General features: G+C 36.4%; 2 protein-coding genes across 2 annotated transcripts; one reads left to right on the top strand and one right to left on the bottom strand.

Annotated features, from left to right (window-relative positions):
- The first annotated feature begins 429 nt into the window (after positions 1-429).
- Positions 430-1,548, top strand: LOC110745512 (Mitochondrial transcription termination factor family protein). The gene has a single exon (XM_021945617.2). It carries the CDS (start codon positions 492-494, stop codon positions 1,323-1,325), a length of 834 nt encoding a protein of 277 aa, XP_021801309.2. The 5' UTR covers positions 430-491; the 3' UTR covers positions 1,326-1,548.
- Positions 1,549-1,726: 178 nt separating this feature from the next.
- LOC110745511 (transducin family protein / WD-40 repeat family protein) lies at positions 1,727-14,499 on the bottom strand. The gene is made up of 23 exons (XM_021945616.2): positions 14,241-14,499; positions 13,728-14,059; positions 13,250-13,353; positions 12,140-12,208; positions 11,642-11,702; positions 10,727-10,866; positions 10,282-10,471; positions 9,788-9,849; positions 9,380-9,468; positions 8,739-8,811; positions 8,583-8,642; positions 7,973-8,119; positions 7,842-7,880; positions 7,666-7,700; positions 6,679-6,765; positions 5,557-5,722; positions 4,784-4,861; positions 4,338-4,474; positions 3,415-3,491; positions 3,096-3,165; positions 2,834-2,899; positions 2,549-2,698; positions 1,727-2,169 (listed from the first exon to the last, which is right to left on the bottom strand). Exons 1-22 carry the CDS (start codon positions 14,298-14,300, stop codon positions 2,564-2,566), a joined length of 2,277 nt encoding a protein of 758 aa, XP_021801308.2. The 5' UTR covers positions 14,301-14,499; the 3' UTR covers positions 1,727-2,169; positions 2,549-2,563.
- Between the last annotated feature and the right edge of the window lie 277 nt (positions 14,500-14,776).

The raw sequence follows: 14,776 nt of genomic DNA, 5'->3' as shown, positions 1-14,776 counted from the left end.
TAAAATTTATTTTCTAATTTAACTTTTCAATTTTTAAAATGATGATTTGGTTGATTCTTAATATTGAAAATATTTTTTGACAACCAAGGTGGTTGGTGTGAGTGGTTCGGCACTCTCATTCCTTAAGAGAGGTCAGGGGTTCGATCCCTGCTCTTGTATGAAGTCACCACTTTGGCCAGCACTTTACTCCTTACAGGTCGACCCAATGTGAGCGGGGATTAATCTGGGTTGTGGTTAAGACTTAAAGGTACCACTCATAGTTAGGGCCTATCTAGAACCACCTCGTGGTTCAGACAAAAAAAATATATATTTTTTGACATAATTAAATAGTTCCATAACTTGACAAAATATATTGGAAATTCAATTATGGGCCCAGTCCCATTGGTTTCAAGATTTTTCATATATCACATATCCATCCATCCCCTTATCCACATAACACAACTGCCTCTCTCTCTCTCTCTCTCTCTCTCTCTCTCAAACAGTTACTTACAATGCTTCGCACGCTCTGCCTCATCCCAACTCCCTCCTCCTCCTCCTCCTCCTCCTCTCTCACCACCTCAAATCCCCATCCTCCCTCACACTTCATCAAGTTCCGTACATCCTACCGCGAAAACCTCCGCTATCTCAAAACGCTGCGTATCATCTCCCCCGAAACCAACCCCAAAAAGCTCCCCCTCCCCGACGCCACAGACCAAATCCTCTCCACCGTAAATTTCCTCAAGTCCAAGGGCTTTTCCGACCCCGACTTCCCTAGGCTCGCCTTCCTCTCCCCCAAGCTCTTCTCCCCAACCCTCGACCCCACCGACATCGCCCCCGTCTTCGACTTCCTAGCTGCCGAGCTCCCCGCAGACCCCTCGTCCTCCTGCGGCCTCATCCTCCGCTGCCCGGACCTCCTCTTCTCCGACGTCGAGTTCTGCCTCCGCCCCACGCTGCATTATCTCCAACAGTTGGGGCTCGAGAAGCTCGGGGCTCCGACGAATTTGAATGCACATTTGTTGAACACGAGGGTGGAGAAGCTCAAGAGGAAGATGAGGTTCCTGAGGAGTTTGGCGCTTTCGTACGAGGAGGCAGCGAATGTGTGTGTGAGGCTGCCTGCGATTTTCGGGTACAGCGTGGAGAATAACTTGCGGCCCAAGTATGAGTACTTGGTGAAGGAGATGGGGAGGAGTGTGGAGGAGTTGAAGAAGTTTCCTCAGTATTTTGGGTTTAGTTTGGAGAAGAGAATAGTGCCAAGGCATTTGCATTTGAAGGAGAGGAATGTTGAGATTCCGTTGAATAGGATGTTGTTGTGGAGTGACCAAAAGTTCTATGCCAAGTGGAAATAATAATCAAACAATCAAAATGTTAGGAGACCACACGTGTATAAATGTGATCTCCTTAGCATTAGTGTATCTAAATAGGTGCACAGGAGTCCGTTTGCACCCATGTTAGATTAATTTAGTTAAATTTAGATTATCGTTTGTATAAAATAAATAACAAAAACAAAAACAAAAAATGTTTTGAGTTCTTTTTTATTCTAAAATTTTTATAAGAGAGGGTGAATTCGAACTTCAGAAGTGAGGAGAAACACCAACGAACAAATAACTAATAGTTGCAATGAGGTTAGATTTGAAAACATTTGAGTATCCGTGTGTGCGAGTTTAGGGTTTTCTTATTCTTCCATTCGGTTCATCAAGAACTGAAAATCAGATCTTTTATCATTGTTGTATAAGCATGGATCACAAAATAGAAACTGAAACCACATGCTCAGATAATGAAATAGAAATATTCGAAGGGGATTTGTAGCAAGAAGAATATCGAAACTACAACTTAATAGAACTTGGGCAGCACACAGGCCTTTCAAAACGTTCAATTCCTTTCAACTGCTTTCCATCAACAACCACCTTTAATGGTACAATTGACACCCAAGTAACACATTTTCTCATTCATATATTCCACTAAACTCAGTTTCAAATGAAAGATGTTGATGCCTTCTCATAGTCACAACCAACCAGGGTGTTCCTAAATCATTGGATCCCTTTTTTGGCCAAAATCATTGAATGTTTATATGTCATAGTGATGTATATATTCAGAATCATGTGCATGGATGATGTGGTGAGGTCAAACCATATCGGTTGCTTACTCCTACTTGAATCACTTTGACCTGTTAATGAACGTTTCCCCATTCTCCTGTGAAGAGTAATCAAAATTATTAGAGAGACGTATAAAGGAGAAGAAGAAGAAGAAGAAGAAGAAGAATTAACATCCTACAAGATCAATCCAGCAGAACAAGGCCTTCAAATTAATTCAGCAGAACCAAGGCTTTACATCCTGAACAAAATGTCATTTTGCCAATATAGAGCCACATGTGGGTTTGTTCTGCTGAATTAATTTTAAAGCCATGCATGTGGGTTCCCACAATAAATGCATAAGAGAGAGAGCTCTCTCGCACACACAAGACATAGAGAAGAGGGAGAGGGGCAGGAGATCAGTGCAAAGCTTCCACGCAAACAAGAGAGAGGCAGGGCAGGGCTGGGTGAGAGTTTCATAGACAGGGATTGCCATTTACCAGATATTCAGAAAGTCAGCTTTGTCTTGTTAAAAGTTCAATGTCCACTCCAACTTCAGCAATCTTGGTTTCTTTCGAAGCCTTTGCTATTTTAGCAATGTTTTCAACATCAAAGTCGATAGCTATCTTTTTCACAAGGCCCTCAAGCATCTGTTTTAGACAAAAAAGCAAGATCATCATAGATTCAAGGTAGTAACCAAGACTGCTATATGACACTGACATGTCAATTATTCTAGCACAAGTATGTTCCCTAAACTCCATAACATATAAGTATTCAAAACATACCAGTGATCCGATGGCAACTAAAGCTCGAAATTTTGCATCAACTTCTAGATTTTCCTCTTCTGCAATCTGCAAAAGTCAAAACATTACTTTCATGATTCTGACATCTGAATATCTAGTATTAAAAAGATACTCTAGTCCACCTCAAAAAGAGCAAGGACCCTCTTTATCTATGTTCACCGTTTGAGGACATTAAATTTAAAAAACACGAACTGCCAACGAAGGGGCAATCAGAACAGTAAACTGGTAAGTTGATGTATTATACCTGAAGTGCTGCTGAAAGAACCTGCGATTGACCTTCCTGATCCTTCTTTTCGATCAACAAAACAGCATAACTGTCAAGCTCAAAGGAAAAGGCCAAAAGGTTAATATCTAAACTCAATCAGTTACAGCACAGTAGTACAATTATATACCAAGTTGAGCACATTATGTCAACAAACATATCCCTTTCCAACATTAGTTGCCATTGCAGCCTTCGTTTTTCCTATAACTTCGAATTATCACAAAATTGGAGAAAGAAAGAAGGGGATGGAAGAACAAGTGGTATCATGTAACAATACATGTGCAGTCAATAGAAAACTTACTTGAGAATCAAGGTTGCGTATGATAACTGCAAATTCTTATTCGGAGATGAAGAACAACTTGAATACACATCTAGAATCTGCAAAGCCATTCAACAAATCAAGTTACTAAATCGTGATATATAGAATTCAAGATGCACTAACCATGACAAACTGTGTACCTCCCCATAACAGTCAATATTTAAGTACAAAGAAGCAAACACACATTTTTTTAGTACTTCTATAAAGTTTCCTACAAAGTTACCACTAGATAATCTAGTTTAATGATTTATTCAGGAAACTGTTCAAATCGAACTCAATTAATGATTCCTGAAACAATTGCAAGATGTTCTAAACATAAAATCATTCATCGAATAAATAAATAAATAAATACAACACACATTTAATTTACATGTTGGAAGCAGTACAAAATTAATAAACGTACTGTGGTTTTGAATTAGGTTAGCATGCAATCATTAAAAAATAAATAAACATCTGAAATTCATATTGCAGCATGCAGCAGAGTAATGCCTCCCCAAACCTTGAATTGCAAAAAGAAATATATCAAACTATTTATCAAAAGTACTGGACGGAATAAAAAGACATAATCATTATAAGAAGGTACCAAAATGTAATAGAGACCCTTATATACGAACCAATCCCAAAACATGGAACTTACTAAAGGTGAAATTTGAAAAGATCTGTGAGCACTTTACAGACAACGATATCATGCCCAGTATTGAATTTCAATTGAATCAACTAAAAAGCTGATAGATATCAAGAGATAATTAACCCTACCATCAACAAAGAATTGAATGTTTGTAAGCAAAGAACATGTAAAGTGCAAACCAGAAATGTGACTGGGAAAGAGCCCATTAGCCTCTCAAATCACTAAGAAACCCCAAAAGCAATGTTATGTCAGGAACCAATTGCAAAGGAAGGCTAACCTCACTGCGATGCTTTTGTAACCAATTGTAGTAGCACGAATTCTTGAAAAGATTGGTCACAACACGAACACTAGTTAAGAGATTAGCAGGAAGTGAAGGATTTGTTGCGACTCTTTTGATCATTTCCAATAGTAAATCTGGTTATAGTACAAAACGTAAGAAATAGAGAACTTGAAATAAAAACATCATCAACAGAAAGTAAGAAGGTTGCAAATGTTTGACTTGTATCATATGTATACGTCTGGAGAAATCAACTTAAGAATGCTCCTGGCCTCATCATCTAGTCCCATTTTCTTTTGTACAAGTGTCTATTGATATGTATTTTTACAATTCATAGAAAATAAATGAAGGTGAAACAATTATCTATTTCAAATAAGAACTATCTGATTACTGTGAACCAATTATCAAGATAAAACCATAGGATGGAATATGACTAATATCATTACCATTCCGAGCTTCAGCATGCTGGAGAAGTACAGTTGCCCCATCAGGGTGCAGGACAATCATCCTCAAAGTATCAATAACTGAAGATGAAAACAAAATATCCACTGAATAGGCGAAGAAAGTTTCTGAAAACTACACACCAACAATCATAAGCATTCCACAATCTACATAAAAAGCCATAGCTTCATGATATTCTCTTAAGAAACTGCTAAGTGTATAATGACTCTTATTACCAGATCTCCTCTGAAAACGGAGATGTTATGAGTAGTCACATCACTTATATGACATCACATGCAGGACTACCACATTAACTTTTTTGAAAATGAAAATTTCACTACTATACACACTTACACTGAGACCATTCATGTAACTTTCTCTTTTTCTCTATTGTTTGTTCTTTAGTGTTTCTTTTAACCTGTAGCTTTCAATCATAAAGCTAAGAATTCACTTAAGCTTCATACCAGTAGTGCAGAGAAAATGTGGTAACTTGCCATTACAGTATCACGCCCAAGACACAACCAGACACAAGCCAGCTCAACCAGTTTCTATCAATTTGAGATTGGATAGTCATTACATTAGATAACCAGAACCGTCCTGTTTTTTCAGTTCATTCTTGGACAATGGTTTCTATGATTGTTAAATTGTAATAGTTTTTTTGTTGAAGATTGTTCAATTGTAATCTTAACGGATGGAGTATATGCTATGCACTCCTAGACCAAAAAAGATATGAAGAACAGAGCTTTAAACAAAATTCATCAGAAGTCCGCACACTAACCTGGAAATAACATTGCAACTGGCCATGATTTTAGCAACCTCAGCAACATAGCAATGTCAACTTCGGCAAATTTACTAGAATGATAATGTGACGTGTCCTTCAATATTTTAACAATAGCAACCAGCCTGGAAACCTCCACTTCATTTAAAGACAAGTTCTTCTTTTCCTTCAAGATATTACCAAAGGCCATTATTCAGGAAATCATATTTTGCATAATATAAAGAAACACAGTTCTAAAACAGAAAAACAAAAAATACTAGCACCAAGCTGCTCCTCAAGTCAGGCTAAACAGATCGGAAATTCAAAAACAAAACAAATAAATTAAAGGAAAAAATTAAAAATTAAATTAAAAACTCAACACCCTATCATGCATAATGAAAGGAATAAGAAAAATGAAAGATGACTACGGAAAATTAATATCAGAAAACAGTGAAAATAATATTAGGAACCTCAATAGTTTCAACAAAATCCATGACCGATAGTATCATCCAGATCCAAAAACTATTTCATTCCCTTCTACCACTCGAGGAAAGAATCAGTTACATATAATGATGCTTACTGTTGGTCTAGAAATTAGATTGTCACAAACAAGTGATTTGGACACGGTGGACTCAAACAAACCAGTCACATATAAATGGGTGGTAAGACCCAAAGAAAAATACAAATTTTAAGAATGCAGCAAGCCTGCCAACTTAACAACGCTTCATCTACAAAGCTTATGATTCAGTGCTTGCTTGAGAGCAAAAACTACGAGATAACTTCTTATATGTATCACCGTCCAATTACAAATTATCAAAGTTGTCAATTGTTCATGATATTTAGAAAGAGGGCCGAGGTAGCTTAAAATATATGTTGAAGATGAGGACAGCAAATAGGAAGTTTCAAAAATGAACAAGAATAATTGAAAGGTTGGTGAAAGCTTATTAAAGGAGAACTTCCAAAAAGTTATGAAGAAGGCAGAGTCTGCTACAAAGGAAATTTGTACAAAAGACTAAAGCTATTCCATTCCGATTGAGTGGTAACAAGTTATAACGCTGGCATCTAGAGCAAAATTTCAATTTGTAAGAAATAAATATAATTTCAAAAACAAACTGAAACTTGCAAACTTGCAAAAGAACCAACCTGGTCAGAGAGTAGGTTATTATTGAATTCTGTAATCTTCTTGAGGATTCCATCAAACTGAGCCACGTCAAAAACAAGCATTCCTTTCTGGAAACAAAATCATTCAAAGAAAAAGATGCTATAAGTATGACACTAACAAATGCTCAAATTTCTTGAGGGACATGAAGAACGAAACCAAAACCACCAGAACAAGTAAAAAAGCCCAATTTGCAAACCCATCCACGAGAAGAATTGATCTTGAAATAATGAGTTCAAGGTAGAACTATGACTACCAGTAATAGCCTTTAAGAATAAAGCATTCACAATGCTGACTAAACTCCAGTAATCTTCAACCACAACTACTCGGCATCAGCTACGGAATTATTAATGGTATAAGAAAATTTGATGATAGTGCACAACATCTAATCTCTTTCCTCTTTTCTCCTTTTCTTTCCATTGAAGGGGAAAAAAACTTCTAGCCTAAAACTAACTATGTAGTCCAAGAAATTTGCAATGTATATCCCACTCTGGCCCCAGAACTGAAACTCCCGAGGATATCCATAAAATTTCAAATGGAGTAACTGCACAAATGGATCAACACTGCTCATTTCTAGAAGCTAGATCGAAGTTGTTTTACACTGCTTTGCCTTCTCCAATATGGTTAGCTTCTAAAACCCATTTATTAAGTTGGATTTCCAGATGATACAATATAATCGAATTACAGCATGTAAGTTTATACACAGAACACTTGTTATAGTAAATCATTTATCATTAAGTTAGTCTCAACCACATGGGTATGCCAAGCAATCTCATATCAAACTGGGTCTATATCTAGAACCCTATTTTAGAAGTACTGAAGCGAAAAGCCTTCATTAGTATGAGAAGTGTACAGAGCACAGATCAAACACAGAACATAAATATGACCAGCCGATACTTTTTAATCAACTTAACCTGTGCGTGGAAATTGATGCATCCCAAACCTTAAGAACAAGAGCTGCAAAAGCCTACCTTAGGAACATGTTTGAAGGTAGGTTTTGCAGAAGCTGTAACCAGAAGAAAAATAAAATAAAATAATTAGAAATCAGGTATTGACATAGTTTATAGTTCAATATATATATATATAAAATTAAAAAAAAGGCATCCCAAATTCAATTAAAGAAAAAGAAATTTAAAAGGATACATACCAGACTTGTTTGAAGATTGTCCAGGTACATAAGCACTAGCTGAAATAAAGGGGGAAACAAGGACACAATATTACACATGAATCACCACCATATCAAGATTAGATGGTCACAACTCAAAACAGAATACTTACAACCAGTATAGGGATCACGAAATGATGGATCAAGTGTGAAGTCTTTCTGTCCAGTATTTTGGAGAATGAAAGCTACAACCTGTTCCCGGTAGGAAAGAGGAAGATTCTCCTTCAGAAGCCACTTGTCAGCAGCATCATATGGATTATCTGAAGATAAAAAACTCAATGCATGACTCATATTCTTGAAATAATATTGTTGACTCGCACCAACTACAACTAAGGGCTAGAACTATTGAGAAAGATAAGTGTTCTTTATTCATGAAGTTCTTAATTTACAATCAATAAAATCATAAACTTACAAGATTCCAAGATCACAAACTAATCATCATTGATTACTATAGAAATTAGATTCCTTGTGAGCAAAAATTATATATTCAAATCAAAAAAATTTACAACAGCCATTAAAAAATTTTGTTTTTAGATTTTCCTATATCTCATCTTCTCAACAGATTAGAAGATGGCGTGGTTAGGAAAACAAAGGATGAAAGATGTCCACAAACAGAGTGATTTAAATAAAATAAAATAAAATACCACTAAATGAGTGGAAAATAACTGAATAACAAGAAAGAATCATATCGAAGGCAGGGCTACAAGAGGACAGATACAATACCTGATCGATTGTAAGGCAGCTTACGAATTGGTTCACCATCTCCAATGTCGACATCAAATACTGAAGAACAAGAATATATATGTACGGATTTTCAAAATATATATGTAGAAAAAGAAAAATCAGACTACAAGTTGACACATAGAGTAAGATTCTGACCATGGTCATATTCATTTCCATCAAGAACAGGACGCTTCATGCCACCATCTGGCCCATCAACAACTTCGCCAATCTGAATTGAAAGAAGTCAAACATGAAGGTTCCCAACTTTTGAAAGCAGTATAGACTAACATCACCAGCATGGAAACATCTAGTTAGCTCTTGTTTCATTTCTTTATTTAGGAAGCACATCCTCATGACTTAAGGTACTGTAAGCCCAAAATTTTTAGCATATAAGTCATTTGATTTTTCTCACAACAAAAACTGTTTCATGAAAAATTTAACTTTTCTCAAAAACACAGTGGTCTATTTCTCGTTACAGACTACAACAAGACCTATGCAAAAAGAGGTTCAAAACTACTCGTGCCCTTTATGAGTGTGTTTGTGTGTATGGTGCAAACAATTATGCAGCCGTTACCTACTTCAACTGCTCAAGATATTTGCGTTGGTTTCAAAGCATCAAAATTCAAGGCCATTGAGTCCTCAATAGCTTATTGGAAAAGTAGCCAAACTAGAAACACACCCAAAAACCAGTGGCCAAACTAAATGCGACTGATACAACGGCTTATACTAATACAACTACTATAAGTCATACATCCTCAGATGGAAAACACAAGTATTAGTCTGAAAATGTAAATTACCTTATCCCACTTCTGTTCTCTTATATTCCATGCATACGCCACACCATTGTCCCCTTCTCTGACAACTTTTGTCTGGCCACCACTGGTTCCTGATGACAATACGACCAGACAACATTACTTGATGTGTGGTTTTACTAGTCAAAAGAATACAACATTTACATATTGTTGGCAACTTAGCAGAGGCTCTCACTTGGCAGCTGCCATGGAAACCACATACTAGAGTAGAAAATGTTATACTTTACTAACATAATACTAAGCCAAAAAGACTTGTCTTCCTAAAATTGAAATAATTGTACAGAAATTGAAAATACAAATCTGTAAAATTTAAAACAATAAAAATGTGTGATAAACCAAAATGGCGAGCAGAAGCCAAAAAGTCACTAGAGAAGAGTAAAACTGAAATTGCACCTGGAATCTGTAAGGCCTCTAGCCCAGGTAATTCTTCCAATTTCAACCCTCCAACCCTCTTCCTAAAAGAAACAAGTCATTACATAAATACAAGTAATAAAGGTGAAGAAGATGAAACAGTCAACAGCCAAGAAATAATGTATGAAATCAGAAAAAACCAATAAAATTCAAGTATATATTTTTGGTCCGATTCAAGTATGTATTTGTATATACAGATAAGTGAAGAACTTTGGAATCCAAACAAAGAAATGGGCACTTCCATAAAGGAAAGGGGAAAAACATTAATTGAATACTAGAGAGAGAGGAAAGAGATCACTAGAAGACAACATATGACTATTAGGTAACCCTTAAAGAAGGAACTTTTAATATTATACGAGATTATAGTCAGAATAATCATGGAGCATTGAGAAGAAAATTGGGTCAAGCACATGTTATTAGGCATAGCAGATTCATAGCTGTTACGTCACATACACAAAACAAGAAGATGGAAATACCTGCTAATTTTGTGCTGAGCAATCTGGGAGAGATATAACTCCACTTCTAGGGCATCAGCAATTTTATCCTGATTTACTGTCCAGATACGTGCAACTCCATCAGAACATGCTGTCGCAATATCCCCATTTTCTAAGAATTTTGCATCCCAAACACAGCCAGGATGCTCTATGCTCTGCACGCAAACTCCATCTGAAAAGGACATTATTTCCCGCTTAATTTAAAGTGCTAATTAACATTTCTGGTGCTTTCTACAAAGAAATTTTCAGTGGCAAACATAAAAGAATGAATCTCGATGTGCAAGAATCCCTGGAGTAAGTGTGTGAATCTTTCTTTTTACTCCCCACAAAGCAGGAATTGCTTAAATCATTACCAGGTTTAAAAAATTAATCACATTCACATCTCTCATGTATTTTTTCCAAGAAACAAGAAGCATTAGGCAGTCACCTTTCCATATCTTAGCAAAACAATCTTCGCTGCTACTGACTATTAATCCAGACACATGTGAATCAACTGAATATACAATTGAAGTATGACCAACCATCTCCATTAAAACTTCACCGCTTAGAGCCCATAACCTAATGGAACTGAAGATGCCAACAAAAAGTAAAGTTATGGAGAGCTTACCCTAGTAGAAACGATAGAGCATTTATTATTTAGTAAGTTTACAAACAAGACATTTGATAGCAACACATGTAAACTTTAAAACATAAATCCCAAATAATATTTTAACCACAAGAGAGAGCGGCAAAGACTCAAGGAAATCAAACAATGTGGTTGAACTTTTCCTAATAAGTGACACATGTAAAGAAATATAAGCCAAATTCTTCAACTTTTTCCAAACATTTTAATTATTGTCAAAATTTTCCAAAAAATATAAGGTATATACATACCCTGTGTTTATTCATGTATGTATCTTTCCATATATGAACATATCTTCATACAACTATATGACCATGTTGAGACTCTAAGCAGTAGTTAGGATACATTGTACAAAAAGCAACCTTTTTAACAGGTCCAAATTCATACCAGAACCAAAATTCAATTGTTCATTTTCGGAATGCTTCAGTTCAGTAGACAAGCTCCTTGTTATAGTGTCTAACAATCAAGATTTGTCGATATGATTTCTGTATGTTATCCTCAATAAACAAAGCTATCAAATATTCTATTTGCAACCTTTTTTATATATATGTTTGCTTTTCTTTTGGATGTTTTAATTTTATTTTGACAACATACTAAACTAAACATTACTCATGCCCTACCAACACTAAGATATGCCTTCAGGATTATGTTCATTTAAACTATATCCTCAAAGCAGAACCAGCAATTCAATATAAAAAGATACAAATGCAACAAGCTCACCCATCATGTGAAGCAGAAAGAATTCCCAATTCAGACATCACTGCCAGACCTCTAACAGTATCTGCACAATGCATTAGTATGTATAGATCATAAGTAACTGCAAAACATTATGTGCAAGTCATTTTTTCTAAATAGAGCTATGCATTTGATTTATTAAAACATTCAAAATTTTAAAAATATAAATATAATATTTTAGATTTTAAATATATTTTTTACAAATTCATTTTATAAAAAAGAGAGAGAGATATCCTATGCAAGTCAGGAGTGCAAGTTATCTTCAAGTCAAATAGTCTTTGTAGCAACCTGTAATCCAAATGTTATCTTTCTAGCTCTAGTTTAGTATACTATAGCAATCAGAATTTGGGATTTAGCATAGTAAAGCAGTCTCTTTATCTTCTTATTAGGTAAGCCACAACGTCGAAAATGCCCAGACACTTTGACATTTATTCAGGACCTACAAGATGGCCTAATAAAAGTAACATACAAAAATAAAATTACCTGTATGCCCAACAAAAGTGTGAGTGCATGTACTTCCTCTCCAAAGTTTTAAAGTAGTATCACTTGAACCTAGATAGAGAAAACCGATTCAGCATCATTGTAAAGAAAAAGCTGGATCAAGCATTTGAATCTGATGTAGAATGTGATTAATTTGGCCAGCTCAAAATGAAAAGATGAAACAGGAATGGATAAGCCACCTTGCTACATGTGAGGGCACGAGAGTAAACCTCATGCCATTTTTTGTTTTCAGAAAAGCAGTCTCGCATAACAGATACTGAAGTAGACACGTAAGCAGGGCATACAAAACAAAACAGTTTTTGGGAAGCTTACCATGGCATAGTTGAGTCTTATATTTTTTGAATTATAGTGTCCATTCTAGAATTCACAAAACTAAAATTGTTCCCATTGACATTATGACCAACTTGAAGTCTCGAATGAACTACAGCGCCACTAGGGCACATGATTAGCTGCAGCCAACTTTCAAAGTTCTCACAGCCAAGAAGCCAGGAACTCCTGTCCAAACAACGAGAGCTTACAAAGGCAGGGAGCATTATGATCTATTTCTTATAAAAGCATGGAGCATTTTGATCCTAACAACATTGTATCACATAGCATACATATCAGCTACATAGAGAGTGCCTAAAATGTGCAATGTGCCACTTTACAATCCCCAAAGCTGTAGCCACCATGCATCACATGCCATGCAAAGGTTTAAACCTATCCAACTCAAGCCAATTGCTCATGAGAAGCAAGCATAACAACTGTGTTCAGCTAATCCCTGGCTGGCTTAGCAAACTCCCTCAACCACAATATTACCCATCCTACCACTGCTGCAGTCTTAAATCACAAGTCCAACAGCGTTCTTCAATGGCCGGATATCAATTGCTCACTGGCTCAGCTAGGCCTAAGAGTTGACAGTTGACTAGTGTGCTTCTACAGTTCTACTAACTTTTAACAAAAATACATGCATACAAAATGAATCAAATAATTACGATTACAAGCCAGAAAAGGGGTTGTTAAAAAGGAGGTCCATAAATTCAGTGAAACCAACACCTCAATACTTTTTGGGGGAAAAAGAAAAGAAAGATCACAAAAAGTGAATAACCATACCCGTGACAAGCTCGCCCGAAGGAAGCTTTACAACTGCTTGGATCGGTGCCTTATGAGCCTCCCATGATTCTAACGACTGGCCTTTCCTCCACCGTCTTAAAGTACTGTAGAAAAGACACAAAAAGAAAATTAATACCTAGTGTCACCATAGCTTAATATATTAGGAGTAAAACCAGCACAGTATGCCTGGGAGATGGTCCAGGACAAAAATTGTATATAAATGTATAATTATAACTAAAGACAAATGTAAAACTAATCTATTTTAGCAAAATAGGCAACATAGATTAGATAGACATATTTACTAATTTCAGATGGAGACTCCAAACCAAACTTGCTTATTCGCAAAATCAAGATAGCACAAAGATCAATTCTTGAACACAGCATGTTTCCACAAACCTCAACGAAGTTTACAACATGTAAAAGTTAATCCAGCCCATCCTACAGCAAACTTGGAATAACATAAAAGGTGAAAACTCACCAGTCCATAGAAGATGAGACAATGTCTCCATTATCCAAAGCGAGGCAGGTGACCTGCGACTGATGGCCCCTGAGAGTTTGCACCTTCTCCCCAGTCTTCAAGTCCCACACCAATACCATCGTGTCCAAGCCGCCGGACACAATTCCGCCATCTGGGTATTCCTCATTGGGTGAAATCCACACCAATGGGCCCACAAAACTGGTGTGCCCCAGCAGAATCTTCGACTCCGAGTACCGCCTTTCATCGGAAGGGTCCAAGGACCACAGCCTCACAGTTCGATCACGTGACGAGGTGGCTATACCCGCATTTCCGCAAACACAAATTCCACGAACCTAAATTCATTGTTCATCATTTTTTTTCAGTAAACAAATTCATTGCTAAACACTAATTAGTAAATTTCAAATCTTCGTGGGTCTAAAACAATACAGAATTGATCATTCATGCGCAGGATTGTAGATTCAAACAAATTTTGCACAAAAAATGAAAAAGGATTTTGTGGGTGAGAGATCTTACGTCGTCCTCGTGGCCTCGGAGTTGGCAGCGCAATTGATACTCTTTGAAATCGATGTCCATCGGGGAGAGAGAGAGAGAGAGAGAGAGAGAGAGAGGGGTTTAGGTAGTGATCAGAAAGGGGTTTTACTTGAAGTGAAGTTTAGAAGTGGAAGAGCAAAATCACATAACCTTTCGGTTGCAAGAGCATCAGAAAATAGCTTGTTCTCCAAGTTCTTGTAGAGCTAAAATTGTCCGACCTGTAGTTTTCCTCTGTCTTCTTCTTTTTTAATTTGAATTCCGACCTGTCGTTTTACTTATCTTATATGAGTTTACGTTTTACTTTTCTTTATTAACCAATCCAATATGGAATTGAAGTTCAATCTCTTTCAAGTCTCAACATTGAACAAAAATAATTTGCAGTAGTTCGACCCAAAAAAAACAAAAAAAGGATTGAAACTGTGTTGGCAGACATTGAATTCAAGTGATTAAGTGTCTTATTTAGCTGCAGTCGCTTGATGATTTGGATGTCTTGTTGATGTCTTAGTTATTCATTGAAA

The sequence above is a fragment of the Prunus avium genome, chromosome 8 (assembly GCF_965620075.1).
Source record: "Prunus avium chromosome 8, drPruAviu1.hap1.1, whole genome shotgun sequence".
NCBI classification, from domain to species: Eukaryota; Viridiplantae; Streptophyta; class Magnoliopsida; order Rosales; family Rosaceae; genus Prunus; species Prunus avium.
This window is presented reverse-complemented; position numbering and strand designations above follow the sequence as displayed.

What these genes read in the sequence shown, in the direction of transcription:
- LOC110745512 (XM_021945617.2), top strand. Translation starts at nt 492, where the DNA reads ATGCTTCGCACGCTCTGCCTCATCCCAACTCCCTCCTCCTCCTCCTCC.
- LOC110745511 (XM_021945616.2), bottom strand. Translation starts at nt 14,300, where the DNA reads ATGGACATCGATTTCAAAGAGTATCAATTGCGCTGCCAACTCCGAGGC. An exon ending in CACTTTTGTTGGGCATACAG is followed by an intron (nt 11,703 to 12,139) that starts GTAATTTTATTT and finishes TGCATTGTGCAG; the next exon opens with ATACTGTTAGAGGTCTGGCA. An exon ending in TACGCAACCTTGATTCTCAA is followed by an intron (nt 3,166 to 3,414) that starts GTAAGTTTTCTA and finishes TGAGCTTGACAG; the next exon opens with TTATGCTGTTTTGTTGATCG.